Source organism: Morus notabilis, unplaced genomic scaffold (genome assembly GCF_000414095.1).
Source record: "Morus notabilis unplaced genomic scaffold, ASM41409v2 Scaffold630, whole genome shotgun sequence".
Classification (NCBI taxonomy): Eukaryota; Viridiplantae; Streptophyta; class Magnoliopsida; order Rosales; family Moraceae; genus Morus; species Morus notabilis.
The window spans coordinates 571,728-598,427 of record NW_010365305.1 but is presented as its reverse complement, the minus strand read 5'-3'; the positions used below and the strand labels follow the sequence as shown (position 1 = coordinate 598,427).

The following is a 26,700-nucleotide window of genomic DNA, read 5'->3' as shown; positions in this document are numbered from 1 at the left end:
TAGTAAAGATGATGGTGGGAGTGGGAGGCGTCGGGGGTGGGAATTGAGACGAGGATTTTTCTTTTAAGTTTAGCTTCATAATTTTTTTTCCCTTAGGAATTTAGTTCCAAATTATGCGTTTTTGTTTCTTTTTTAAAATTCTGTAGGTGTTGTTTTTTCACAACTTAAGTCACAATTCAAATTCTATAATTACAGTATTTTTTTCTCATAAAAATTCAAACTCAACTTTTCTACTATAATGGTTTTCTCTTATATACACGACTTGAGTTGTGGAATAAACATAATCATAATTTCTTTAGTTTTTTCCTTTTTAAGGTTGTTTTGGTCAATTTGTAAGTCAAAATCAAAGGTTGACTAAGTAAAAGTATGGTTTTGTATATTAAACGTAATTAGATTGTACACATGTAATGAGATCAAAAATTAATAGTATAGTATCTAAATAAATTTAAAATAAAAGGTACAAAAATGTAAATAACTTAATTATTAAGAGAAATACTTAGAGACACTATTGATGTTAAGTACTATCATTAATAAAAGATGGACCTCACTTGTTGATCCTCACATTCTATTAGTGGCGGTACCTACATCCACGTACATTTAACATAAGTTCATCACCATGTTTGATGTACTTTTTATTAGCATCGGCCAGTTCCACAAAACAAAATTTCCTTTGCCACTTGGGAAATTCCATCACCAGCAGTCCGCACTTAAATTTGTAGTGCAATCTGTCGGAATGAAGAAAGGCAAACTTTAAATGGAAGATGTCCTCTTCTTTTAACTGGTAGGAATATCTTTTCCTTTTTTTTTTGCCTTTTTCCCCGACGGAAGCAAAAGAATATCTTCTTGATGGCAAGTGAAAGTCTAAACATTTTTTTCTTTGATTTTTTCTTTCCCCCAATGAAGTGAAAAAGGCTGAAGTTAAAGATGAGCAGGCAACTTTTATCCGGGACTTGGACGGTGCATGTACTGACCTAGTGTTCTTTGAAACTTTTGATTATGTGAATAGATTAAGTGTGCTTCCGAACTTTACTTTCTCAAAAGCTTTAACCAGAAGTTGGTTCCACATGAGATGTTGGCGCTGACGAGGTCCGTTATCCTGCAACTTTTGTCCCATTTGCACAAGCTGTTATAATTCACAAAGATACCATAGCCTAAACACGCCCTATGAAAATTATCAGCATTAAACATCGCTATCACTTCTGCACAACGTAATTAGAAATAGCGGCTCTAAACAACCTGACTCTCCCAAGTCCGGTTGTGAAATAGAGAAGGCCCCACAACAACTCGACTCTGAGAATCGGGATGTGAAATAGAGGTGGCCCCACAACAACTCGACTCGGAGAATCGGGTTGTGAAATAGAGGTGAATCGGGTTGTGAGTGGAGTCCGCTCCTTGTTTCACAGCCCTGACTCTTGGTGGTTTATCTTCTCATTTAGAAAGTTTTGCACGTATGGTTTCTTTTGCAAAGCACCAAACACGGGTTGCCACGAGACTCGTGATCAAAAGCCTGACTAAAGCTTTGCGCATGTTAGGTACATAACAAATCTAACGTGCTGGTAAGGAATATTCTGATCTGCCTACTCTTCTAGGCTCAACTTCAGATCATTTCCCAATCTAGTGACCATAAAAGTTATCTATGGCTCTTTGCACCATATGCTACCTTCAATACGCAATGTCAGGACAGTATATAAGGAAACAACAAAAGGGAGCCATATAAATTAAACATCATATACATTGTACCAGCGATACATCATACACTCGTTACTATCCAATTAACTGGTTCCAAAAATTTGACTAATAAATCAAATTATAGAAAATAAAATGTTTAGAATGAATTACAACATAACTCAAAAACACATCCGTACTTTAAAAAAAAAAAAAGGCTATCAACATTATATATAATAGGCAAATTCCCTCTTTACATGGAAGCTAAAAGTACTCTCATTTCCTCTACAGATGGGATGGTCTCCGTGGGGTAAATCTTGGCAACCAGTTGAGCAAAACTTTCATACTTGTCCAGAAACTCCTTCTATTAAAAATTAAAATAGTGTTAATAAATATGTTCTCTGATTGCTTCCTCTAAAACTCCGTGTCAGAAATAGATTTTTATTTATCTTTATCTATTTGTTTATGAATGGTAACACCCTCCAAAGTTCCTCTAAACCTCCGTGTCAGAAATAGATTTTTCTTTTTCCTTTTCTTTATCTATTTGTTAATGAATGGTAACACCCACTAAAATTAATCACATCTTCCTATTATGTCTTCCTAGTACTGCTTTTGTTGTATGGCAACATCTAAATCTAATACAGGCATTTCGTAGTTCAATCTAGACAACCTATGGGCTAGCAATTGGCTTAAACCCAGATGGAGAAGGCAATAAGCTATCACCCACAATAACATGTCCTGCACGTGAATGGAAAATTTTAGGTATTCTGCCTATTAGCAGCTAAATTGCCTCTCCCTTCCCTATTGGCTACACATTACAGGGTGATGTCATGATTCAAAAGCATCAGGACAACTTACCTTGCATTTATCCCATAAAGAAGGCAAAAGTTCCTCCGATGTCAAGTACTTCTGCAACTTCTTATACATCATAGTGATATTCTTATCAACCTATACAGAAGCGACCAACATATTACAGTAAGATGATCGAAAGAGAAATTTGGGATGTTTGGGGAAAAAACAACAAACTTACCCCAGTTAAACTGGCTTTCAACATCTTCCGCAGATCCATTTTTGACAATCCAAGCTGGAAAGGGATCTGAAGTAGGCAAAGTATAAACCCAGGAAAATTTTATCAAAGTATAAACCAAGGAAAAGTTGATCACTGACAAATAAACCATATCTACATAAACGACACTAACAAGAATGCAACAGTGTCCTAGCAGACTCCTTTATCAACATCATAGAACAGCAATTTTTTGTGCCAACAGTTCATTGTTGAACATTTACAATTTCAAAAGCCAATTGTACAACTGGACAATCCTTACAGCAGAAATAAAAGTGCTTAAATAAGAAGAATAAAATGTCGCAAACAAGCATCTCGTTGAACATACATACAAATCTAACAAGGTGTAACTAACCTCTTCTGGTGTGATCGTGTACATTAAATCCTCTATTTTTCGGGCAAACTGGAAAAGCCGTTCAAATTGCTGCAGATAGACAACTGGATGAGAATGTTTATGTACAAAGTATAATGTTGAAATGGAATTATAGAAGGAAAAATTTATTAAATAAATAAACAAAATAAGGTTAACATTCATCACTTTTAGAAAGATAAGTATAACAGTTTCTTTTCTTTTCTTTTCTTTATTTTTTATTTTTTATTTTTTATTTTTTATTTTTATTTTTTTAACAGAGATAAGAATTACAGCTGAAAAAATACTGATGATGGTGTATTGATCTAGTCCTGTATCATTCAACTGCTAAAAACTGATGATTCTTCAAACATGTGGATTCTGGAAAATTGAAGCGTCTTTATAAAGCTTTATTAAAAATTTTCCACCTTTAGGAAGGCGTTGGTTTTTAACCTATTTGTTTTCATGTTCTAGTTTTTGCTGTAGTGTTAATCTCAGGTGTATTTGTACTAGCAGTTCTTTCTCTGATTAAACAAAGTGAATATACACCAGCATCCCACAGGAGGAAACATAGAACGTAAATAAAAAAGTGGGAAGAATGAAAATAATTATGAAATGGGATAGAAGTTAACAAGAATTGAGGAATAAACAAATTACTGAATACTCACACTATAAATAATTGTGCTGATATATCGAGTGCAAGCTTGCTCATAAGCTTCGCTTGCCTGATGATAGAACTTGGCTAGGGTAGGCACAACATTGGCTAGGTCATATAAACTGCATGCAACTGCTTTTACTCAGCAAGGGGACCCAAATGATAATAACACATTCCATGAAAATACAAGATTTGAAAAACAAAAAGAAAAGCATACCTATTCTGAAATGCTGCATAGTTCTCTAAAAGAATTATATCAGCATATTTTGGATCTGTTTGTGAAATTTTCTCCAAAGTCACAAACATTATGCTAACCTGTCAAAGAATAGTCCAAGTACAATCATAAAATTTTAGTTGAAGTGGAACGGCAGAAATTGTTGAAATCCCGAATTTATTGCTAGGGATAAGGTTCCCGATTCAGGATAGAATGTTTCCTGATTTGATTTAATTTAAACAGATCACTTTCCTAATATCTAGGCCTTAGTTTTAGGAGATTTAATTTTCATAGTTGTATTATAAATTAGGAGCCCTAATGTACCGATTATTTTTTTCAATATAGAAACAGAAAGCAATATTTCCGCTTTCATGGTATCAGAGCCGAGGAGTGTCTAACCTTGACGATTGATGGTGAAGTCCACGTTCTAGGAGACCACAGGCGAGACGGCGATAGAGGTCATCAACACCATGGCGTTGAACGGATCTGAGAACTCCACCTTCCAATTCACGGTTGAGAAACTCAACGGGAAGAATTTTCTCGAATGAGATCAATCAATTAAATTGGTGATCGATGGAAAGGGCAAACTGGGGTACCTCACCGGTGAAACAAAGAAACCATCCTCCACTGGTGCTTCTCTACAGAAGTGGAAATCAAAAAATTCAATGGTAACCGCGTGGCTGGTCAACTCAATGAAGCCTTCAATCGGAAAAACCTATGTTTCTACCAACCGCAAAAGAAGTCTGGGATGCTGTTCGAGAAACATACTTGGATGTGGAGAATTCTACCCAAATTTTCGAGATAAAAACCTGGTTATGGCAGATGAAGCAAGAAGAGAGGGAAGTCACCGAATATTACACAGAGATGAAGGCTCTTTAGCAGGAACTCGATCTGAGTTATGAAGAAGAATGGGAATGCCCTGGCGACAGTGTGCGATTCAAGAAGAGGCTGGAGAACGAGAGAGTTTTCGAGTTTCTGGCTGGACTCAACCGTGAGCTAGATGAGGTAAGGGGAAGGATCCTTGGTCGGAGACCGCTGCCCTCCATCCATGAAGTCTTCTCAGAGGTGAGACGAGAAGAAAATAAGCGCAAAGTAATGTTGAAAACCCCTGCCCCCTCTAGACCGATTGGTTCTGGACCAGAATTCTCTGCACTGCTGACTAAGAGGGCGCCGAATGGACCAAGCCAGAGCCAACAAAGGAAAAAGCCCTGGTGTGAGCACTATCACAAAAACGGTCACACCAAGGATACTTGCTGGGATTTGCACGGAAAACCACCCGATTGGAAGCCACGACAGATGAACAAAAATCGAGGATATCAAGCCTCAGTTGATGATCAGAAGGAGAGGAAGTGGATGCCAGCAGCAGTGAGTCTCAAGCCAAGACTCCATTCAGCCAGGAACAAATGGAACAGCTTTATAGAATGTTCTTAAATTTCCAATCTACTGGTCAGTCCTCCAATAACGTACCTTCTGGTACATTAGCCCACAGAGGTAATTTTTTAAAGGCCCTGAGCACTACTTCCCAAAACTGAATTCTATGGATTGTCGATTCTGGTGCGTCTGATCATATGACCAGTAATTATCATATTTTTCCACATACTCACCCTGTGCCGGCAACATCAAAGTGAAAATTGCAGATGGTTCACTTTCGACAGTTGCAGGAAAAGGGACAGTAAAAATCTCCGATCTGTAACCCTAGAATCCGTCCTTCATGTCCCAAACTTGTCTTGCAATTTACTATCAATTAGCCAATTGACAAAAGATTCCAATTGCTCTACTAAATTTGTTCCCTCTCACTGTGTTTTTCAGGACCCGTCATCGGGGAGGATGATTGGCAGTGCTAAAGAATATGAGGGACTCTACTACATTGATGAGGCTCATGCGAGTGGACAACTTCAAACTGCAATTTGTGATTCTGCATCTACTTCTAGAAATAGTGAAATTATGTTATGGCATTTTAGAATGGGTCATCCTAGTTTCCAGTACATGAAATATTTGTTTCCTTCTATTTGTTCCAATAAAAAATATTTCCATTTTTCAATGTGAAATTTGTCAGTTTGCAAAGCATCAATGTACTTCATTTAAAAAATCAAAGTACAAACCTTTGAAATCATTTACCATGATTAACAGTGACCTATAGGGTCCTCCTTGTATTTCTACTCGTATTCACACAAAATGGTTTGTCACATTTATTGATGATCATAGTAGAACTTGTTGGGTCTACCTCCTGAAACACAAAACGGATGTCCGTGAAGTGTTCAAACGCAATTTCAAACTCGAATTCAAATTTTGCGAACATATAATGGGACGGAGTATTTTAACACTATCTTAGGGGATTTTCTAATGGCAAATGGAATAATTCACCAAAGTTCCTGTGTCGACACTCCCCAACAAAATGGAGTAGCCGAACGAAAAAATAAACAATTGCTTGAGGTTGCCCGAGCATTGATGTTTACTGCCCATATGCCTAAAATGTTCTGGGGAGATGTTGTCTTAACATCTGCCTATCTTACCTAGTCGGGTCCTATCCTTTGAAACTCCACTCAATAGTCTAAAGAAAGCCTTTCCCACTTCACGCCTACCCTCAACTTTACCCCTCAAGGTGTTTGGATGTACCACATTTGTTCACGTCCACTCTAGAATCAAAGTACGTTAGATCCTAGAGCTACTAAGTGTGTCCTCATTGGCTATTCCCCTACATAGAAGGGCTACAAATGCTTTGACCCCTCCACAAAAAGGGTATTCGTTAGTCTTGATGTTACCTTCTTTGAAAGCACTCCGTTCTTCCAAAAAACTTCTCTTCAAGGGGAGATCTCTAATGAAGATCGTTTTGTGGACTTTGAACTTCTTCCTTCTGAGTCTATCCTAAACACCGAAAACACCACCACCTTTCCTTCTCATTCCAATATGCCACATACAGAAGGACACTTGAACTCAGGGGGAGATGTGGGAAAGCAAAAGAACAGCGAGCTGCTTGTCTACTCAAGAAGGCCAAAGTCAAAATATCAAGACAACCTCACTTCTGAAGCACCAAGAGAATCCAACCCGGTAATAGATCCAGGTATGACCGAGACCATCACAGAAGAAGGTATCTCTAATACCCCTGAAATTCCTGATATTGATGTTCCCATAGCTCACAGAAAAAAGCCATGATCATGTACACTTCATCCCATCTCCAAGTTTGCGTCACAAAAAAACTTGTCTATGGTTTTCTGAGCATTTGTCTCTAATCTCAACAGTACAAAAATTCCAAAGAATGTGCAGGAGGCACTAGCCATTCCGGAGTGGAGAAATGCTGTCATGGAGGAAATGAGAGCTTTGAAGAAAAATGAGATGTGGGATGTAATGGAGCTGCCGAGAGGGAAGAAAACAGTGGGTTGCAAGTGGGTATTTACCCTTAAATACAGAGCGGATGGAACGGTAGAACGATACAAAGCTCAACTTGTTGCCAAGGGCTTCACACACTTATGGCATCGACTACACCGAGACATTCGCTCCTGTGGCAAAGCTAAATACGGTTCGGGTTCTTCTATCCTTGGCATCTAATCTGGATTGGCCCCTTCAGCAACTCGACATCAAGAATGCATTCTTGAACGGAGAATTAGAAGATGAGGTCTATATGGACATGCTGCCGGGATTCAACAAAGGGCAGGAAGACAAGCGAGTGTGTAAACTCAAGAGATCACTTTATGGCCTTAAGCAGTCCCCAAGAGCATGGTTCGACAAGTTTGCAAAAGTGATAAAGGATCAAGGATATTTACAGGGTCAATCAGATCATACTATGTTCTTCAAACAAGCCAAAGATGGGAAGAGGGCGATCCTAATAGTTTATGTGGATGATATAATCCTTATTGGTGATAATGTAGCAGAAATGGGGAGGTTGAAGAGTATTCTTGCTACGGAGTTTGAAGTGAAAGATTTGGGGCAAATGAGGTATTTTTTGGGAATGGAAGTTGCTAGGTCAAAGAAAAGAATTAGTGTCTCCTAGAGGAAATATGTCCTTGATCTTCTCACAGAAACTGGTATGCTTGGATGCAAACCAAGTGACACCCCGATTGAAGTAGGGAAGAAGATTGTGGACGATGGGAAGTTGGTTGATAAAGACAGATATAAGAGACTAGTAGGCAAGCTAATATACTTGTCTCATACTAGACCTGATATTGCATTTGCAGTTAGTGTGGCTAGCCAACACATGCATTTGCCAAAGGAAGCTCACTTGGAGGCGGTATACAAGATACTCAGGTATCTCAAAGGATCACCTGGCAAAGGATTATTTTTCAAGAAGACTGACCGCAGAGGGATAGAAGTCTATACAGATGCAGACTGGGCAGGTTCAATTGAAGATAGGAAATCTGCTTCTGGATACTGTACTTTTGTATGGGGGAATTTAGTAACCTGGAGGAGCAAAAAACAAAATGTGGTGGCTCGGAGCAGTGCCGAAGTAGAATTTAGAGCGGTTGCCCAAGGAATATGTGAAGCACTATGGCTGAGGAAACTACTAGAAGAACTCCAAGTAACAGTAGAATTCTCGGTTAAACTCTAGTTACTCTAATGTGATAACAAAGCGGCAATTAATATATCACTCAATCCAGTCCAACATGACCGAACCAAGCATGTGAAAGTGGATAGACACTTCATCAAAGAAAAGGTGGAGAAGGGAATCATTTGCATGACCTATGTTCCTACTCAAGATCAGGTTGCAAACATCTTCACCAAAGGGCTCGCAAGACAAAAATTCGATGATTTCTTAAGCAAGTTGGAAATGATTAACATATATGATCCAACTTGAGGGGGCGTGTTGAAATCCCAAATTTATTGCTAGGGATAAGGTTCCCGATTCAGGATAGAATATTTCCTAATTTGATTTAATTTAAACAAATCACTTCCTGATCTCTAGGCCTTAGTTTTAGGAGATTTGATTTTCATAGTTGTATTATAAATTAGGAGCCTTAATGTACTGATTATTTTTTTCAATATAGAAAACAGAAAGCAATATTTCTGCTTTCAGAAATTTATGGCAAATATTGTTAATAGACTGACAACTAAAGTTCCATCCAGCTTTAGGCTCATCTTTTCATGTAGGCACCTGTTGAAGAAGTGCCCACATGCGACCAACGACAGGATTCATGGATTCCATAAGCACACTTTAGTTATGGCATTGAACATTTGAACATGGACTTAAGCTTCCCCTCAACAACTAGGTAAAAGAACAGATTTCAGAAGAACTACTGCATTACATGCTTAAAATTATTTATGATTGTCAGGATGCTACTGCGCTGCATGCCAATTGCAATAAAAACGAGAACCATCCCAACTCAATATAGTATTTGTTCCCAAACGTGCATTAAAAAAAAAAAAAAAAAAAAAGCAGCGAATTGAGGACTCACAAATTTTGTGTATGCTTGATCAACCAAATCCCTGGATTGTCCCTGAATGTACTGCTCCATCCGTGTCGCAAGGGTAGCAAATCTATGTAAAACAAATACAGTATAAAACCAAAAGTATAAAACAGATACACCATACACACACACGCATACTAGATATGATTAGAAACGAGATTTTATTAAAAAATTTAAAAGAAATAAGGGCTGGCATAGAATATAGTGCATAGCAAAGAATGACATAAGATATCACAGCTGCAGCAAACAGCAAAAGATGCAAAATAACTTGAAGAAAACAACGGCAATAAAAATTACAATTGTTTTCTGGATAGGAACAAAGGACAATTACAACAAAACTAAAATTTACAATTGTGTTGAAATTCATATCCAAAAGGACAATTACAACAAAACTAAAATTTACAATTGTGTTGAAATTCATTCTATTCATTTGCACTAAAATGATCAGTATTTTGCAAGCAGCAGACCCGTTACCGCTTATGAAGTGACATTAAAATGGAAAATTATAATCCAATTCTTTACCTATATCTCATGACTAGTTATAGGTCATGTTGATTCCACAAATGAGAGCATCACATAGAAACGTTTGAATTGAAACCACATTACCTTAGGATATACGATAAAACACCCATCTGCCGCACATTGCGCTCATTCCTTTCAATTTGGTGACAAGCTTCGTCAACAAACTGAGTCATTGTTCACAAATCACATAAGTTGAGGTCAAAGTCGGAATGCAAATTGCAGTGAATTATCTCAGTTTGAAGATAAAACTCACACGGCTAAACTGCATGGAAATTCTCGACTCCAGGTCCCCAAGCAACAAACGCACAAAACCAGCTGCATCAGCTTTCTGACCAGAGAGATAGCGCTCAGTAATCCCATGCATAGATATGCAGCGCAAAGGATCTATCTTATAAGCCCAGTCTACTACGGCATAAAAGTCATCCTGAAATTCATAAAAAGAGGGAACAACTGCAAGTCACGACCAGGAACTTTGGAGTAATTCTGATCAAACCACCTAAAAGTGCTCAAGTAAAAGTAACCAAAAACCCAATTGAAGAGATATGCAACGCAAAGGATCAATCTTATAAGCCCAATGCATTGCCAGAGTCCATGTGGAACCTTTTATGTATAATCCTAAAAATGCAGATTATCGTATATCCAAAATTAAGCAGAGACCTAAATCTGTTGAAATTTCAAGATTTCTAATAAACATTTGAGACAGCTCTCTGATAACGAACTTTCCCCATTCAACACATTGGTTTAAAGGGTTGCCATCCAGGCAAGAGACCTCTAGACTAGTCATTGATACCACGTATGCCCAATTGTCAATACATTCAACACTGCAAAAATCAACGGGAACCTTTCTGATGTCAACAATGTAATTGCAAGACAGAGCAATTGCAATATCTTTGTGTCATCACCTGGATTCCATCAAGCAAATCCTGAAGAGATTCATTTAGCGCAGTGAGCTCTGCTGAATTTTTACCTACAATATGAAATAGCGTGCAAGACATCAAGGAATGAGAACTAGGACTGGAAAAATTCTTTCCTAATATAAAGGGCAGAAATACATAAACAAGTTGAAGTTGGAATGAAAGTCAAACTGGTAAAGTGTATATCTATAAATACAGACATACCAGATTTTCCATCATCATCATCATCATCAATATCCATAATCCCCAAATCGTCATCGTTGGTGTCATCATCATTGTTCCGAGACTTACTACCATTACCAACACCTCCTGGAGGAACAAGTGTAGGAACTTCAAAGCACATGAAGTGTGCAAAAAAGGAACTCTGCAGTATAAGCCACGGGAGAATAAATCTTCAAAAGGAGAAAAGACACCCCTAGATTACAAATTTTTATAGCATTAAAATCTTACCTCATCTACAAGGAGTGGGATAAAAATTGTCAGCATTTTAGCATAAGCTTCAGAAACTGTAGAAGTGTCTGCAGCATTCACATTTTGAGAGGACCCCGTGGAAGCTTCAAGCCACACAGTGGGATTTCTTGATGCTTTTGTACTAGCACGGAGCTCATTTGCAAATTCACGAGCCTGTAAACGTCAAAATATATCATCAATCATAAAGCTTCACCACCAAAGAGGCATTCTCAAAAAATACTCATCTTCTGATAGAGGTACATAGTTTTACATAAATATTTCCTCCGTAAGAGCAATAGAAAAAAGGCGTCACCACAAAAGCAATTAAGGTGATGCAGAATGGGTGAGGAGTAAATAGGTGGCAGAGGAAGGGTGGTATGGAAATTTCAACAAAAGATGAAAGGAAGATCTCTGGTTGCATGTAGTTGCAGGAAATTAGGCAAGCACTAAACTTAACGAGTTGGAGCAAGCCGCTATGGGAACTGTAGAAAAAGTTTTTTTCCCCTTAAAATTTGAATCACTTGTATGGACTACAGATTTAATGTACACATAAGTGGCCTCCAGACGATAGAATACAAGGTTATTTTCTGACCTCTCGACGAAGAAGCAAATTAAGAGAGCTGCAATATGCTTTCCGGAGTGGACCCAGGCAATTCTTATCAAGACTCTGCAAATGCAGACATAAAATTCAGCGAAGCAAGAAAAAATAGAAGCTATAATGTAGCAAAAATCATAACAAATGAGTGGCACTTAAATCTTTTTTTTTCTCTTTAATTAATCTCTGTCTAAAAGTTGACCTTTAGATGTTGCAAAAGCCGAGCATACGTCCTGCACTTATACCGCAAATCAGCATGATCAGGCCTTTTCAACTGCCCCCGCTGTAATGTTATTATAGAAAAAGTTAAAACTCATAGTCTAAAAATTAGGTTTTTGGTCAACATCAAAACAACACAAGCCTAAGAATTACCTGTGAAAAATAACTTTTGTCGCTTATCATGAAATCCACCAAACTAGCAAAGTAACTTCGCAAGAACTCGGAAGCTCTTCTAACAAATGTAGTTTTCAATTTTTCAAGTTCAGCCCGCTTTTCTTTGACCTGTGAGAGTACCAGTTACAACTAACATGAGAAATAGCTCAGGCATATACTATCTGAGCAAACATTGTCAACTGAAAAGAGATGAGCGATAAAGAAAAAACCATACGGCTCGAATGTTCGCATAGGTAGGATCCAAATGAGGTACTTCAAGACCACGTAAAGCATTAGCTAACCATTCACAAGCTTCTACATTTTGAATCATGCGAGCCTCATCAAATGAACCTCCTGTCAAACATGCTGCATACTACAATGAATGAAATGTCATCAGTGAAAAACTATGGCCCAACCGTATGACCAGATTCATAACAATTATCAAATCACGCAACGAAAATGATGGATAATAATCATAATATACCTCCGAAGGAACACGCAAGCGCCCGACAAGCTTATCTAGTTCCTCAATAAGTGCTTTATTATTTACAGATTGCATCTCCAGCTTGTTATTGCGAGTTTCTATCTGATATCAATCAAGGGAAGTTAAAACACAACTAATAAAGAAGCACAATGTTATCCTGGTCGATAAAATTTTCAGCCATGCAGGAATCACCAGAAAAACACACTGTTAATGAATACATCTATAGATCTCCCTACCGACTCAATGTCTTCTCTCATGTGTCTCAGTTTCACATTGAAGATGCCCAACCATTCATCCATGTCATCAACACAGCTTGTAGATGCCTCAAGCCCTTTTAATACCTGCAATACCAAAAAAGTAGTAACACTGACTTCATTACCTGACTTTTCTAGAAACAGTTAACTTTACATGGAACACAAAACAACTTGACATCCTAGAATGGGATAATATCTGTCATGGTAGCCAATACATAATTCCAGTGAAGTATAAAAGTAACTCCAATGAATATATAGATGAAAAATAAAAAAAGGGACAGTTCTTTATCCAGAAGCAAGATGAATGTTACAAAGTGAGATTGAGGTTAGAATCTGCCTGCAAGTATCTTTTGATGTAGAGAAAGTGACTAAGCAGAAGGCTAGAGCTCTCTGGTACTGTCTTGTCACATTGATCCTACTGGACTTTAGCGATTGTAATAGTTCTAGCCGGATTACATAGTAACATATTCGATAACACAAAAATTGGGAAATTGTCCAAGAATGTAACATAATGTGATATAATTTCTCTGGAAAGATTACCAAACTACCATGCACAGCAAAGAAGTAAGTGAATCACCTCATCAATCAAAGGCTCACTTTCTAAAATGGCATGCACATTTGCTGCTTCTAAAGCTAGAAGCTCTCTCTTCAACCTTTCAGAGAATGCTTCTGCTTCACCAATACCCATGACATAACTGCACAACATACCATGATAATAAAGATGTTAAAAGAATTTTTGGGACAGTTTAACGAATTGAGTAAAAGAAAATTGAAACAGTAAAGGATACGTACGTGCCCAGAAGAGCCTCCATGTCCTCTTCCTCAGCTTGGGACACAAGATCTTTCTCTACAGTCACTTTCAAGTCACTTTCAGTCACTGTTGCAGCAACGGGGCCATCTTGTACACTTCTCTGAGTAGTAGTGACTGTTGGTTTATTTTCCTAAATCAGATTATTTTTAACACAAAACAATAAGAACAAAGCAGTAGTTTAGTGCTAAATCCAATCTTCCAACTACTATAACTCTAAGATGCATCCTCCATATTAACAATATAAACAGATGTTACTAGACAATCACATTCAAAATGGTAATTTCTTAGAATTAACTATCTGCAAGTGGTAGTATAAACTATAATCTAAATCTTTAAGCTTGATGAGACGCCCCATTAGAAAAACACATTACCAGGAGTTAAGAACTGTGGAAATTCGGTGTTTAAATTACTAGGGTTAAGTTAGTCTTTTGGTTTCTAAAAATAAAGAGATTCGGATAATGACTTACCTGATCCTCTCATTTATTTTTCTTGTTTATTATCTTTACTAGGATTAGAGATATTGTTTTAGTTTATCAGTTCCTTGTTTTGAGGAATCGATTGGGGCATCTCCTCCTATTTAAAATTATTTTCGTTATTCATTATTTAATGAGAAATATTCTAGTTCTTTCTCAATTTTTCACATGGTATCAGAGCCTTCCAAAAATCCCTCTCTGATGACCAAATACGGAATGGCCACCGAGAGGCAAAAGGAGTCATCATCCGAAGTCACTTCAGGCTCTGGAGTCTCGAACCCTAGCACCTATGGCGTTGCAGAAGGCGTTCATCTTCCCATTATAGGGCACAAACTGAATGGGAACAATTATCTTCAATGGTCGCAATCCGTTATGATGTACATATGCGGAAAAGGGAAGGACAAATATCTCACAGGTGAGATCATCCCTCCAAAGGAAGGGGATCCCACATTCAGACTCTAGAAAACAGAGAACAATATGGTCATGTCATGGTTAATAAATTCAATGACCAACGAAATAGGTGAGAATTTTTTGCTCTATAGCACTGCACATGAAATATGGGATGCGGCTAAAGAATTTTACTCGAGTAAGGAAAATACCTCAGTAATTTTTGAGATCGAAACTGCAATCCATGACCTTCGACAAGGAGATCTTTCTGCCACCCAATTCTACAATATCCTCACCCATAATTGGCAACAATTAGACGTATTTGAGGACTCTAAGTGGGACTGTCCGGGTGATGCAAAAAGATTCAGAGAAATCGTGGAAAAGAAGAGAATATTCAAGTTCTTGATGGGACTCAACAAGAACTAGGAAGAATATTAGGGACAAAACCCCTACCAAGCATCCGAGAAGTTTTTTCTGAAGTGCGCAGAGAAGAAAGCAAGAAAAAGGTGATGCTCGGGGAATCATCCATCAGTGCTTCGATCACGGATAACTCATCTGCCCTAGTTGTTCGAGGAGCCTAGAACACCAGCTACGACAATCGACAGAAGAAGGGGAGCCATGGTGCGATCATTGCCGAAAAACAGGACACATCTGTGAGACATGCTGGAAGCTACATGGCAAACCTACAGATTGGAAACCTTCAAGACCAGCTACGGACAAAGATAGCCGCGGAAATCATGTTGCGGTTGAAGAAGGAAATTCTACTTCCTCGGAATCCAATCATTTCAACAAGGAACAGCTTGAAACCTTACAAAAGATGTTCTTACACGCAACAACTGCTCAGGGTAACATTGGAAACGAATCTTTGGCACACAAAGGTAATTACTTGAGTGCTCTTTCTGTTGATTCCGAAAATAAGGACACATGGATAGTAGACTCTGGGGCATCTAATCACATGACAGGAGACAGAATTATGTTTCATCATTACAGACCATGTCAAGTTAATCTTACAATAAAAATTGCTGATGGATCACTCGCTAAAGTGGCTGGAACAGGGTCTATTATTCTCTCAAAAACCCTAGAGTTGAAGACAGTACTTCATGTTCCTAATCTGGACTGTAATCTTTTATCAGTGAGTAAACTCTCTCAAGAAATTAATTGTGTTGCTAAATTCTCCTCGGATTTGTGTGAATTTCAGGTTTTGGATTCGGGGAAGATGATTGGCAATGCTAGGGTAAGCTCGGGACTTTATCTTCTCAAAGTTAACAGACCTCCTAAAAGACAAACTCATACCGTTGGCTTAGTATCTGTTGAAAACACCAATAAAGATGGTGCAATCATGTTATGGCACTATCGTTTAGGTCATCCAAATTTTTTATATATCGAAAAACTGTTTCCTTCTTTATTTATCAATAAAAATCCAAAGCTGTTTCAATGTGAAGTGTGCCAATTCTCAAAACATGTTCGTAATTCTTACCATATTCAACCATACAACGCATCTCATCCTTTTTCCATGATTCATAGTGATGTATGGGGGCCATCTAGAATAAAAAATATTACTATTGAAGATATGAATATTCGGTATCAATTATACCGAATATGGAAGATATTAGGCTGATCATAGGAGGTTAAGTTAAAGAGCCTCATTGAAGAAGATTAGGAAAGTAGTGATTATGATTGATTTTGTACAGCAATTAACATTCCATATTTACTGGTCTTTCCTAGAATAGTTTCCTTTGTAATTAGTATTAAGGATGTGTTGTACACCTACTGAATATACAATTTCATTATTCTTTCTTCTCTATATTTCTCTAGATGGTATCAGAGAATTGATCTTTTTTTTTTTTGCTCAACCCTAGCTATCCTCTTACAACCCTAGCAGTCCTTTGAACCCTAGCCGTTCCAACCTTCCTTCCATCATGTCTGAAACAATGTCAGAGTCCACAAATACCACTGTAAACCAGTCAAAACCCACTGAAACTGATGCATCCAGGCCTCATGTCCCTGCCCATGATTCCCATTCTGTCCAGATTACTACAATACGATTGAATGGGGAAAACTTTCTGCGTTGGTCACAATCTGTGTGCATGTATATCTGCGGGTGAGGGAAGATTGGCTACTTGACCGGAGAAAAGAAGGAACTAGCCCTGGAAGATCCTTCTCATCCAACTTGGGACGCTGAAAACTCTATGGTGATGACGTGGTTGGTGAATTCCATGGAGGAAGAGATCAGCTCCAACTACATGTGTTATCACACCGCTAAGGAGCTTTGGGACAATGTCAACCAAATGTACTCAGACTTGGGAAATCAGTCCCAAGTGTATGAATTAACACTGAAACTCGGAGAAATCCGCCAAGGTGAGGGAAGTGTCACAAAATACTTTAACTCTTTGAAACTTTTGTGGCAGGATCTAGACCTATTTAGTGATTATGAGTGGAAATCTCCTGAGGACTGCAACCACTATAAGAAAACCTTGGAGGATAATCGTATCTTCAAGTTCCTTATTGGACTTAATGTTGAGTTTGATGAGGTTAGAGGGCGAATAATAGGCAGACAGCCCCTTCCATCTCTTGGAGAAGTTTTTTCTGAGGTTCGTAGAGAGGAAAGCCGTAAATTTGTCATGCTTGGTAAGAAAATACCAAGCCATAATGTCGAAAACTCTGCTCTTGCCTCTGCCACTGCCGAGGCACATGTTGGACGCTTTAATCCGCGGAAAACTGAGGAGAAACCTCGCGTGTGGTGTGATTACTGCAACAAGCCACGCCATACACGTGAAACATGCTGGAAGCTTCATGGGAAACCAGAAAACTGGAAAGGGAAACATGAAGGCAGATTCAATTCCTCACCTGCTGCACATGAAGCCGCGGCTATCCCATTTAGCAAGGAGCAGGTTGATCACATTCTTAAACTGCTGAAATCTAACTCGGGATTATCGGGTACTCCTAGTGCTTATCTTGCTCAAACAGGTAGAGACTCAATTGCCTTATCTTGCTGTTTTCCCGACACTGCTCCCTGGATAATAGATTCAGGAGCTTCTGACCATATGACCAGTTTTTCTCACTTATTTGACACTGATACTCCTTGTTCTGGCCATGAAAAAATTCGTATAGCAGATGGATCTTTTTCTCCCATTGCCGGCAAAGGTTTGATAAAATTATCTAGTTCCTTAACACTTGAATCTGTTCTTCATGTACCTAAACTTGCATGTAACCTTCTATCAGTGAGCAAGTTGTCTAAGGATTCTAATTGTCATCTCACTTTCTTTGAATCTCATTGTGCGTTTCAGGAGAGGAACTCGGGGAGGATGATTGGCAGTGCTAAGGTGATAGATGGCCTTTACTATTTAGAAGATGGAAACTCCAAGAATAAAAAAGCTCAAGGCTTAAGTAGTATTAGTTCTATCTCTGTTAAGGATCAAATAATGCTTTGGCACTATAGACTAGGACATCCTAGTTTTTCCTATCTAAAAACATTATTTCCTATGTTATTTCGTGGTGTGGATTATTCCAAACTTTATTGTGAGAATTGCATCTTATCAAAAAGTCAGAGGACTAATTTTTCCTCAAAACCATTTTATTTAATTCACAGTGATGTTTGGGGTCTTTCAAGGATCAAAACCCTTTCTGGTAAAAAATGGTCTGTAACTTTTATTGACGATCACACTCGTTTATGCTGGATCTATTTAATGAGTGAAAAATCTGAAGTTGAAAATTTGTTCAAAGATTTTTATACAATGGTTGAAACTCAATTTCAAACTAAAATAGGAATTTTGCATACTGATAATGGCACCGAATATTTTAGTGAAGTCCTTGGAAATTTTTTAAAGGAAAAAGGAATTCATCATCAATCTACTTGTGTTGATACACCTCAGCAAAATGGTATTGCTGAGCGAAAAAATAAACATTTACTAGAAGTTTCTCGTGCCATTATGTTTTCTATGAATATTCCTAAATACCTTTGGGGTGATGCAGTTTTAACTGCAGCTTACTTAATTAACAGGATGCCTTCTCGATTTTAAACTATAAAACTCCTCTTGAAAGTTTGAAAAAAAAAATTTCATCTACTCGTATTCAGTCAGATCTACCCCTTAAAATTTTTGGATGTACCGCTTATGTTCATTTACCTAGTAAAGGGAGGTCTAAACTTGATCCAATGGCTGAAAAATGTGTTTTTATAGGCTATGCTCCAAATAAAAGGGGATATAAATGTTTCAATCCTACTACTCGAAAAAATTTTGTTACTATGGATGTTTCATTCCTTGAACACCAACTTTACTTTCAAAAACAATTTTCTTCAGGGGGAGAAACTAGTAAAGAAGAAAATTGCTGGGATGTTATTCCTTCCTCTACCCCTTTACCTAAAATTGTTGATACAACCCCTAATGATAAAGATAATGTTCTTGGTAATAATACTCCTACATCTATTTTGCCAAGCATTGTTGATACTTCGACAGGGGGAGAAATACTACCGGCTGTTCCTAAGAAGAGCAACTTAGAGCTTCAGATTTACTCAAGGAGGAAGACTCAGAAGAACAGTAAAGAGCCAAATATTCCCTTGGTGCAAGCTCAATCTGATTTCCCAAGATCCGAACCTACAAATACTCCAGGTATTCTTGATACTGCTTCTTCTTTAGAACCAACCAATGAACCAACTAATATGACCGTTTCTATTGAGTCTTCTGTACAAAAACCTTACGACCTTGATATTCCTATAGCCTTTAGAAAAGAGAAACGTTCCAGCACCAATTACCCAATAGCCAATTATTTGTCCTATGACAGACTTTCTCCTAAACATAAGGCCTATACATCTAAAGTCTCTAACTTATTTGTCCCGAGAAACATCCAGGAAGCACTTGATAATCCTGATTGAAAATTAGCAGTGATGGAGGAGATGAATGCTCTTAAGAAAAGTGGAACTTGGGTGATTGAGGATTTACCAAGAGGTAAAAAGACAGTCGGCTGTAAATGGGTATTTACTGTGAAATGCAAGGCTGATGGAAGTATAGAGAGATATAAGGCGAGACTTGTGGCTAAAGAATTCACACAAACTTATGGTATTGATTACCAAGAAGCGTTTGCCCCTGTAGCCAAGATTAATTCTATCCATGTGTTGTTGTCCCTTGCAGTGAATTCCAAATGGCCGTTATACCAGTTAGACGTAAAGAATGCCTTCCTTAATGGTGATTTGGAAGAAGAGGTGTTTATGAGTCTACCTCCTGGATTTGAAAAGTGTTTTGGTCAAGACAAAATCTGCAGACTCAAGAAGTCTTTATATGGTCTTAAACAGTCTCCAAGAGCATGGTTTGAACGCTTTGGAAAGGCTGTAAAAAATCATGGCTATCATCAGAGCCAAGCAGATCATACCATGTTCTACAAACACTCTGAAGGGGGTAAACTTGTGATTCTAATTGTTTATGTGGATGACATAATTTTAACAGGTGACGACCTTGAAGAGATAACCAGACTAAAGAAAAAACTGGCAGAAGACTTCGAGATCAAAGATTTGGGAACACTAAAGTACTTTCTTGGCATGGAATTTGCAAGATCGAAAAGAGGAATTGTTGTAAATCAAAGAAAGTATATTCTTGATTTACTCGGCGAAACACGTCTTCTAGGATGTAAAACTGTTGAAACTCCAGTTGAAGCTAACTTAAAGCTTACTCCAGCAAAACCAGAAGATGTAATTGATAGGGAGAAATTTCAGCGATTAGTAGGTATATTAATCTACTTGTCACATACCCGTCCTGACATAGCTTTCGCTGTAAGCATGGTGAGTCAATTCATGCACTCACCGGAACAAGAGCACTTTGATGCAGCCTATAGGATTTTGAGCTATTTGAAGGGAACTCCCGGCAGAGGACTAATGTTCAAGAAGAGTAATAATCTACAAGTTGAAGTCTATACAGATGCGGATTGGGCTGGAAGCACGACTGACAGACGATCAACTTCAGGATACTGCACTTTTGTTGGAGGAAACCTAGTAACTTGGAGAAGTAAAAAACAAAGTGTCGTAGCAAGAAGTAACGCCGAGACTAAGTTTAGATCCCTAGCACACGGGATTTGTGAGGTAATATGGATCAAAAGGCTATTTGAGGATTTGAAGATCTCAGTTCCACTCCCTATAAAGGTATTGTGATAACAAGGCTGCCAACTCAATAGCTCATAATCCAATTCTACATGATAGAACAAAGCACATTGAAGTTGACAAGCATTTCATCAAAGAAAAAATTGAGAGTGACCTAATCTGTATTTCATATGTACCAACCATTCAACAGGCTGCTGATATACTTACAAAAGGACTACAGAAGAGACAGTTCGAGTTCCTAATAAGCAAGCTAGCTATGGAAGACATCTACAAGCCAGCTTGAGGGGGAGTGTTGAAGATATGAATATTCGGTATCAATTATACCGAATATGGAAGATATTGGGCTGATCATAGGAGATTAAGTCAAAGAGCCTAATTGAAGAAGATTAGGAAAGTAGTGATTAGGATTGATTTTGTACAGCAATTAACATTCCATATTTACTGGTCTTTCCTAGAATAGTTTCCTTTGTAATTAGTATTTAAGGATGTGTTGTACACCTACTGAATATACAATTTCATTATTCTTTCTTCTCTATATTTCTCTAGAATTACTGGTACAAGGTGGTTTGTGTCCTTTGTTGATGATCATACCAGAATCACCTGGTTGTTTCTCATGAAAAAAAAATCTGAAGTTGGGCAAATTTTTAAAAATTTCAATACTATGATTCAGACACAATTTGCACAAAGATACAAGTGTTGAAGACCGACAATGCAAAAGAATATTTTGAGACAACTCTAGGAGAATATCTTGGGAGCCAGAGCATTATTCACCAAAGTTCTTGTATTGACACACCCCAACAGAACGGGGTGGCAGAAAGGAAAAACAGACACATTCTAGAGGTTGCCCGTTCTCTCATGTTCACTACCCATGTCCCAAAATATTCCTGGGGAGAGGCTGTTTTAACAGCCACTTACCTAATAAATAGAATGCCTTCCCGAGTCCTGAAGTTTCAAACACCACAGCGTGTCCTTCTTCAATTTTTTCCCAATACTCGTGTCATAATCACTCTGCCTCCTAAAGTATTAGGTTGCTCAGTGTTTGTCCATATTCATGCCCAACACCGAAGCAAGCTTGATCCTAAGGCTCTCAAATGCATATTTTTAGGATATTCGTCACACCAATAAGGGTATAAGTGTTATTCTCTGACTACTCAAAAATTCTACAACTCCATGGATGTCTTTTTCTTTGAAACTCAACCCTTCTATCCCAAAACTGATATTCAGGGGGAGAATTTTACTCAAGAATACCAGCTTTGGGATATTGATGCATTAGAGTCACCTGATGGCCATAACACAAATCCACTCGAGTCATCCCAAGCATCCCAAACACAAATCGAGTTTGACACTCAAACTCCAAATCCAGTCCAGCCCGAGTATGACACTCAAGCCCCTCATAGTTCCACTCCAACTCAGCCTGCAGAAACTAAAGAGTTACGTGTCTATACTAGGAGGAATAAGACTCAAGAAGATAAAACACTGCAGCCAACTCATCACGGCCATGAATCCAACCCGGCTCTGGAATCGCAACACCCACCAGTTAACACTAGTCTTGAAACTGCTCCTAATAATCAGTCTGATGAAGATATTGAGGAAAGGCACACGGTTATGTACTAATCACCCCATTTATAATTTTATTTCATATGGAAAATTGTCCTCCAATCACCGTGCCTTTGTTAGCAATCTGGACAGAATACAGGTTTCTAATTCCATACATAAGGCTCTTCTTATACCACAATGGAAGGAGGCAATTTTGGAAGAAATCCAAGCCCTAAAGAAGAATGGAACGTGGGTGATGTCTAAATTACCATCAGGAAAACGTCTTGTAGGATGTAAGTAGATATTCACTATCAAGTATAATTCAGAAGGGAGTGTCAACAGATATAAAGCTCGCCTGGTTGCTAAGGGTTTCACACAATCTTATGGGATTGATTACCAGGAGACATTTGCACCAGTAGCTAAACTTAACACTATTCGAGTACTACTCTCACTGGCATCTAACCTTGACTGGCATCTCTATCAACTGGATGTGAAGAATGCATTCCTCAATGGGGATCTTGAAGAAGAAGTGTACATGGAAATTCCTCCTGGACTTAAAACTCCGACTAATACCAATAAGGTATGTAAACTCAAGAAGTCCTTATATGAACTTAAGCAGTCACCAAGAGCATGGTTCGACAAGTTTACTAAGGCAGTAAAAAAGGTTCGGTACAATCAGTACCAGACGGATCACACCATGTTTGTTAAGCAATCACCATCAAAGAAGAAAGCAATACTTATCATGTATGTCGATGACATCATCCTACTGGGGATCATGATGAAGAAATTCTAAAACTCAAAAGCTTTCTAGCTAAGGAGTTTGAGATCAAAGATTTGAGCAATCTAAAATATTTCCTAGGAATGGAAGTAAGTAGCTCGATCCAAGAGAGGTATTGCGGTTTCTCAACGGAAGTATGTACTCGATCTCTTGAAAGAAACAGGAATGCTAGGGTGTAAGCCTGCTGACACCCCTATGGACCCTACAGCAAAATTGGGAAGCAAAGATGATAGTGCGTCCGTTGACAAAGGAAGATATCAAAGGTTAGTCGGAAAACTTATTTATCTGTCCCATACCAGACCAAACATCAGTTTTGCTATAAGTATGGTAAGCTAGTTCATGAACAGTCCAACAGAAGAACATATGGAAGCAGTGTATATGATTTTGAGATACTTGAAAATGACACCAGGACAGGGTTTGTACTTCCAGAAAATAGCAAACAGGGAAGTTAGAATATTTACTGATGCAGATTGGGCAGGGTCTGAAACTGATCGAAGATCAACCTATGGATATTGTACTTATGTTTGGGGTAATTTAGTTACTTGGAGAAGCAAAAAACAGCAGGTGGTGTCCCGAAGCTCAGCAAAGGCAGAATTTAGAGCCCTTGCACACAGAATTTGTGAGGGAATTTGGTTGAAACGAGTACTTTACGAGCTGGAAATCCCTATTCCAGGAACTATGAAGGTGTTATGTGATAATCAATCAGCTGTCAATATAGCCAAGAATCCAGTACACCACGATAGAACCAAGCATGTGGAAATCGATCGAAACTTCGTTAAAGAAAAGCTCGAGAACAACACCATATCACTCCATCATGTCCCTACAAGTCAGCAAACTGCAGACATCCTTACTAAAGCCTTGCCTAGGAAGAAGTTCGTATACCTTGTCTCCAAGCTAGGATTACTTAACATCTACAACCTAGCTTGGGGGGGAGTGCGGAAATTCGGTGTTTAAATTACTAGGGTTAAGTTAGTCTTTTGGTTTCTAAGAATAAAGAGATTCGGATAATGACTTACCTGATCCTCTCATTTATTTTTCCTGTTTATTATCTTTACTAGGATTAGAGATATTGTTTTAGTTTGTCAGTTCCTTGTTTTGAGGAATCGGTTGGGGCATCTTCTCCTATTTAAACTTATTTTCGTTATTCATTATTTAATGAGAAATATTCTAGTTCTTTCTCAATTTTTCACAAGAACCAAAAGTCTAACTAATCTTTTTTTTTCTTTTGGATGCACACTACTGAACCTGCACCCTCCCAAACCCAAGCCCCACCCATCTTACCCCATGGTGTTCTAGCAGCCATTCAACTAATCATAGAAGCTAAAATGGAAAAGTAGAAATTATCAGTTACCTTAGCCCATAGCGCCATCTCCACAACATCTATACCAACAACTTTGGGAAGACGCCCTAATACATCTTTGCATATGTTTAAAATGCATAATAGAAGGCGGTTCCTGGTGAAAATTTTATAACAAATAAAAGTTAGAAAAAGCAGCAATTGAACGCAAAGCACTAAATTTTAGGCAAAGGGTAATACCAATAAAAAAAGAGACAAAGAGAGACATCTTAAGCATGAGTTTACCCATTAATATTACCTATCATCGATATTGCGCATGGTCCACTGAGGTGGAGCAACACTCTGGCTTCTAAGGTTATCAAATCCCTACAAGAGATTCAGTCAAAAGTTGAAGAGAAAGGGACATAGATTGTCTAGTCACCACTTGTGTCCAACCATCAAAAACGAATGGTAGATAGTCTACTGGTAATACACAAGAGATGGAGCTTTACCAGTGTAAAAGTACACCCCGTGGGGTCATTTGCAATAACCTCCACCTTTGAAAGATGTTTTAGCTTGTACAACTTTGCGGGCTGCAAGAGAAACGTAAATTTCAGACTTAAGAGCAACACAGGAATATGATTCAGTCAACCTTACAAAAAGTCAATTAAAAAATTATTTGTTCCGGGGTGCTAATCAAAAGAGACCTATTCTGTTCAATTGTCTGTAAATAAATCTCCTTCTACTTTTTTGCTGTATGCGTGAGGATTAAAGTCAGAAAAGTTCGATTGTCAATTTTAGAAGTGTATCCAAAACTAGGGACTGCAATGCTTGAAGAATTCCTTGAAATAAAAGTATCTAAGCCTATTTTTTTCCAAAATGAAACAAACAAGTAAAATTTACCTCAAGAACTCCTCCAGTGGAATATTTTAGAACTCGAAGAAAGGCTTTAGTCCGCTGACCTTTTGATTTTGCTGCAAATGGCAAACCACACAATTAGTTATGCAGATGTAACAAATTCTACGGATATCTCAAGAGAACTTCTTAGCATCCCACATTTGGACATTGTTTTGTCAGCCTTAGTCAAGAGAGGAACGGGCATATACAAACTCATTAGTCCAATGCAACTTGTCAAAACTTAACAAAGGAAGGTTTCAAGATGAACTTTATTTCGTATTGCGCCATAACAATACATAGCAGACTCCTCAAGGCGTTGAATGACTTCATAAATCAAGCACCCAAAAAATTTTTCACATAGACATGCTAAATTTTCTCAGGCTAATAGAAAAAAACTCTCCTTTTCCCAGAATCTCCTGTGGTAAAAAGAACAGCAAGGTGTCAAAGTAGTACTCCAAAATTTCAGGTGTTTCATGTGAAGTCATTTGCGAATTCGGGATGTCCGAGGAAAGGCTATTAAGCCAAGAAAACGTGATCCTCACTTTCATTAATGTGGAATTATCGGCGAATGATAAACACTACATCGTCGAAGTGCCATCGCTAATACTGCCACATACGTCACCTACCAACCCATCCCGTAAATATCATTGAAACACCAACCACATTGCACCTAATCCTTCAGCAGATTATAAGAATCAGAACCTTAATTTTAAGAAGCTAAAAAGCAAGTGCAGAACAGATATGGCAACTAGAGCTTTAATCTAGGTTTACCAACACCGTTTCCGAATCCCAGATTTTCGCAAACGCATACAGTTCAGACGTTTCGAATAAACAAAACCGTTGAGGGCTAATCTAATCGTGAGAAGATTATTCAATATATTGATGAATCCAAAATTACAGATACATAGAGAGAATTCCGTACTGGAAAGAGCAAGAACCCTAGGTTTCGCCATGTGACGGCCAAGCTTGCCCGATTTGCCCCAAACTCCTCGACCCTTGACGACACGGATCGACATGACGATCTTCTGCTTGGTGTCCTCAATTGCGGCCTCGCATGCTCGCCTGAGCTCCTCGTCGTCTGCGCTCGATTTTGCCATTGCTGGTGCTCCACTCGCTAGATCTCAATCGTCTCTCCCTTTCTGTAAATGTACAAACGCTTATACGACAGGTAAGAAAATGGAGAAAATAAAATGTAAAGAGATGGAAAAAGACAACGAGTAAAAATGATGACCGTTTGACACTTGTAGTTGCGTTACAGGCTAGCGTCGTAACTCTTTTTTTTTTTTTTTTTTACATTACTAGTCAAAGCGTTTGTATGACCCATAAACCAATGTTATACAAATCATGAGGAAAAAAAAAAAAGAAGAAAAAATAAATAAATAAACGAAATAAAGATAAAAGTGAAAAGAAAATTTACAGTGCGTTTAATTAGTGTATTCGTATTATGATTTGAATTATAGTTCGTAATTCGTTATAATATTTTTTCTCATAAAAAATACACATAAATTGAGAATAATTTTA

At 38.1% G+C, this 26,700-nt stretch overlaps 1 protein-coding gene across 1 annotated transcript; it reads right to left on the bottom strand.

Moving 5' to 3' along the window:
- Positions 1–1,714: 1,714 nt before the first annotated feature.
- Positions 1,715–26,470, bottom strand: LOC21404109 (exocyst complex component SEC3A). The gene is made up of 26 exons (XM_024171996.1): positions 26,411–26,470; positions 26,102–26,318; positions 25,186–25,256; positions 24,795–24,875; positions 24,602–24,669; positions 24,358–24,460; positions 13,729–13,877; positions 13,514–13,631; positions 12,919–13,023; positions 12,683–12,784; positions 12,434–12,571; positions 12,199–12,327; positions 12,029–12,109; positions 11,824–11,898; positions 11,232–11,405; positions 10,986–11,145; positions 10,770–10,834; positions 10,121–10,291; positions 9,952–10,031; positions 9,334–9,415; positions 3,950–4,047; positions 3,746–3,854; positions 3,084–3,152; positions 2,696–2,761; positions 2,524–2,613; positions 1,715–2,029 (listed from the first exon to the last, which is right to left on the bottom strand). Exons 2-26 carry the CDS (start codon positions 26,274–26,276, stop codon positions 1,919–1,921), a joined length of 2,670 nt encoding a protein of 889 aa, XP_024027764.1. The 5' UTR covers positions 26,277–26,318; positions 26,411–26,470; the 3' UTR covers positions 1,715–1,918.
- Positions 26,471–26,700: the final 230 nt, after the last annotated feature.

Bases quoted from the DNA above. Each gene is read 5' to 3' on its own strand.
- LOC21404109 (XM_024171996.1), bottom strand. From the start codon at position 26,276: ATGGCAAAATCGAGCGCAGACGACGAGGAGCTCAGGCGAGCATGCGAG. The intron at 12,328-12,433 runs GTATGGTTTTTT...GTACTCTCACAG, and splicing joins CCTATGCGAACATTCGAGCC to GTCAAAGAAAAGCGGGCTGA. The intron at 10,835-10,985 runs GTATGTCTGTAT...TTCATATTGTAG, and splicing joins TGATGATGATGGAAAATCTG to GTAAAAATTCAGCAGAGCTC.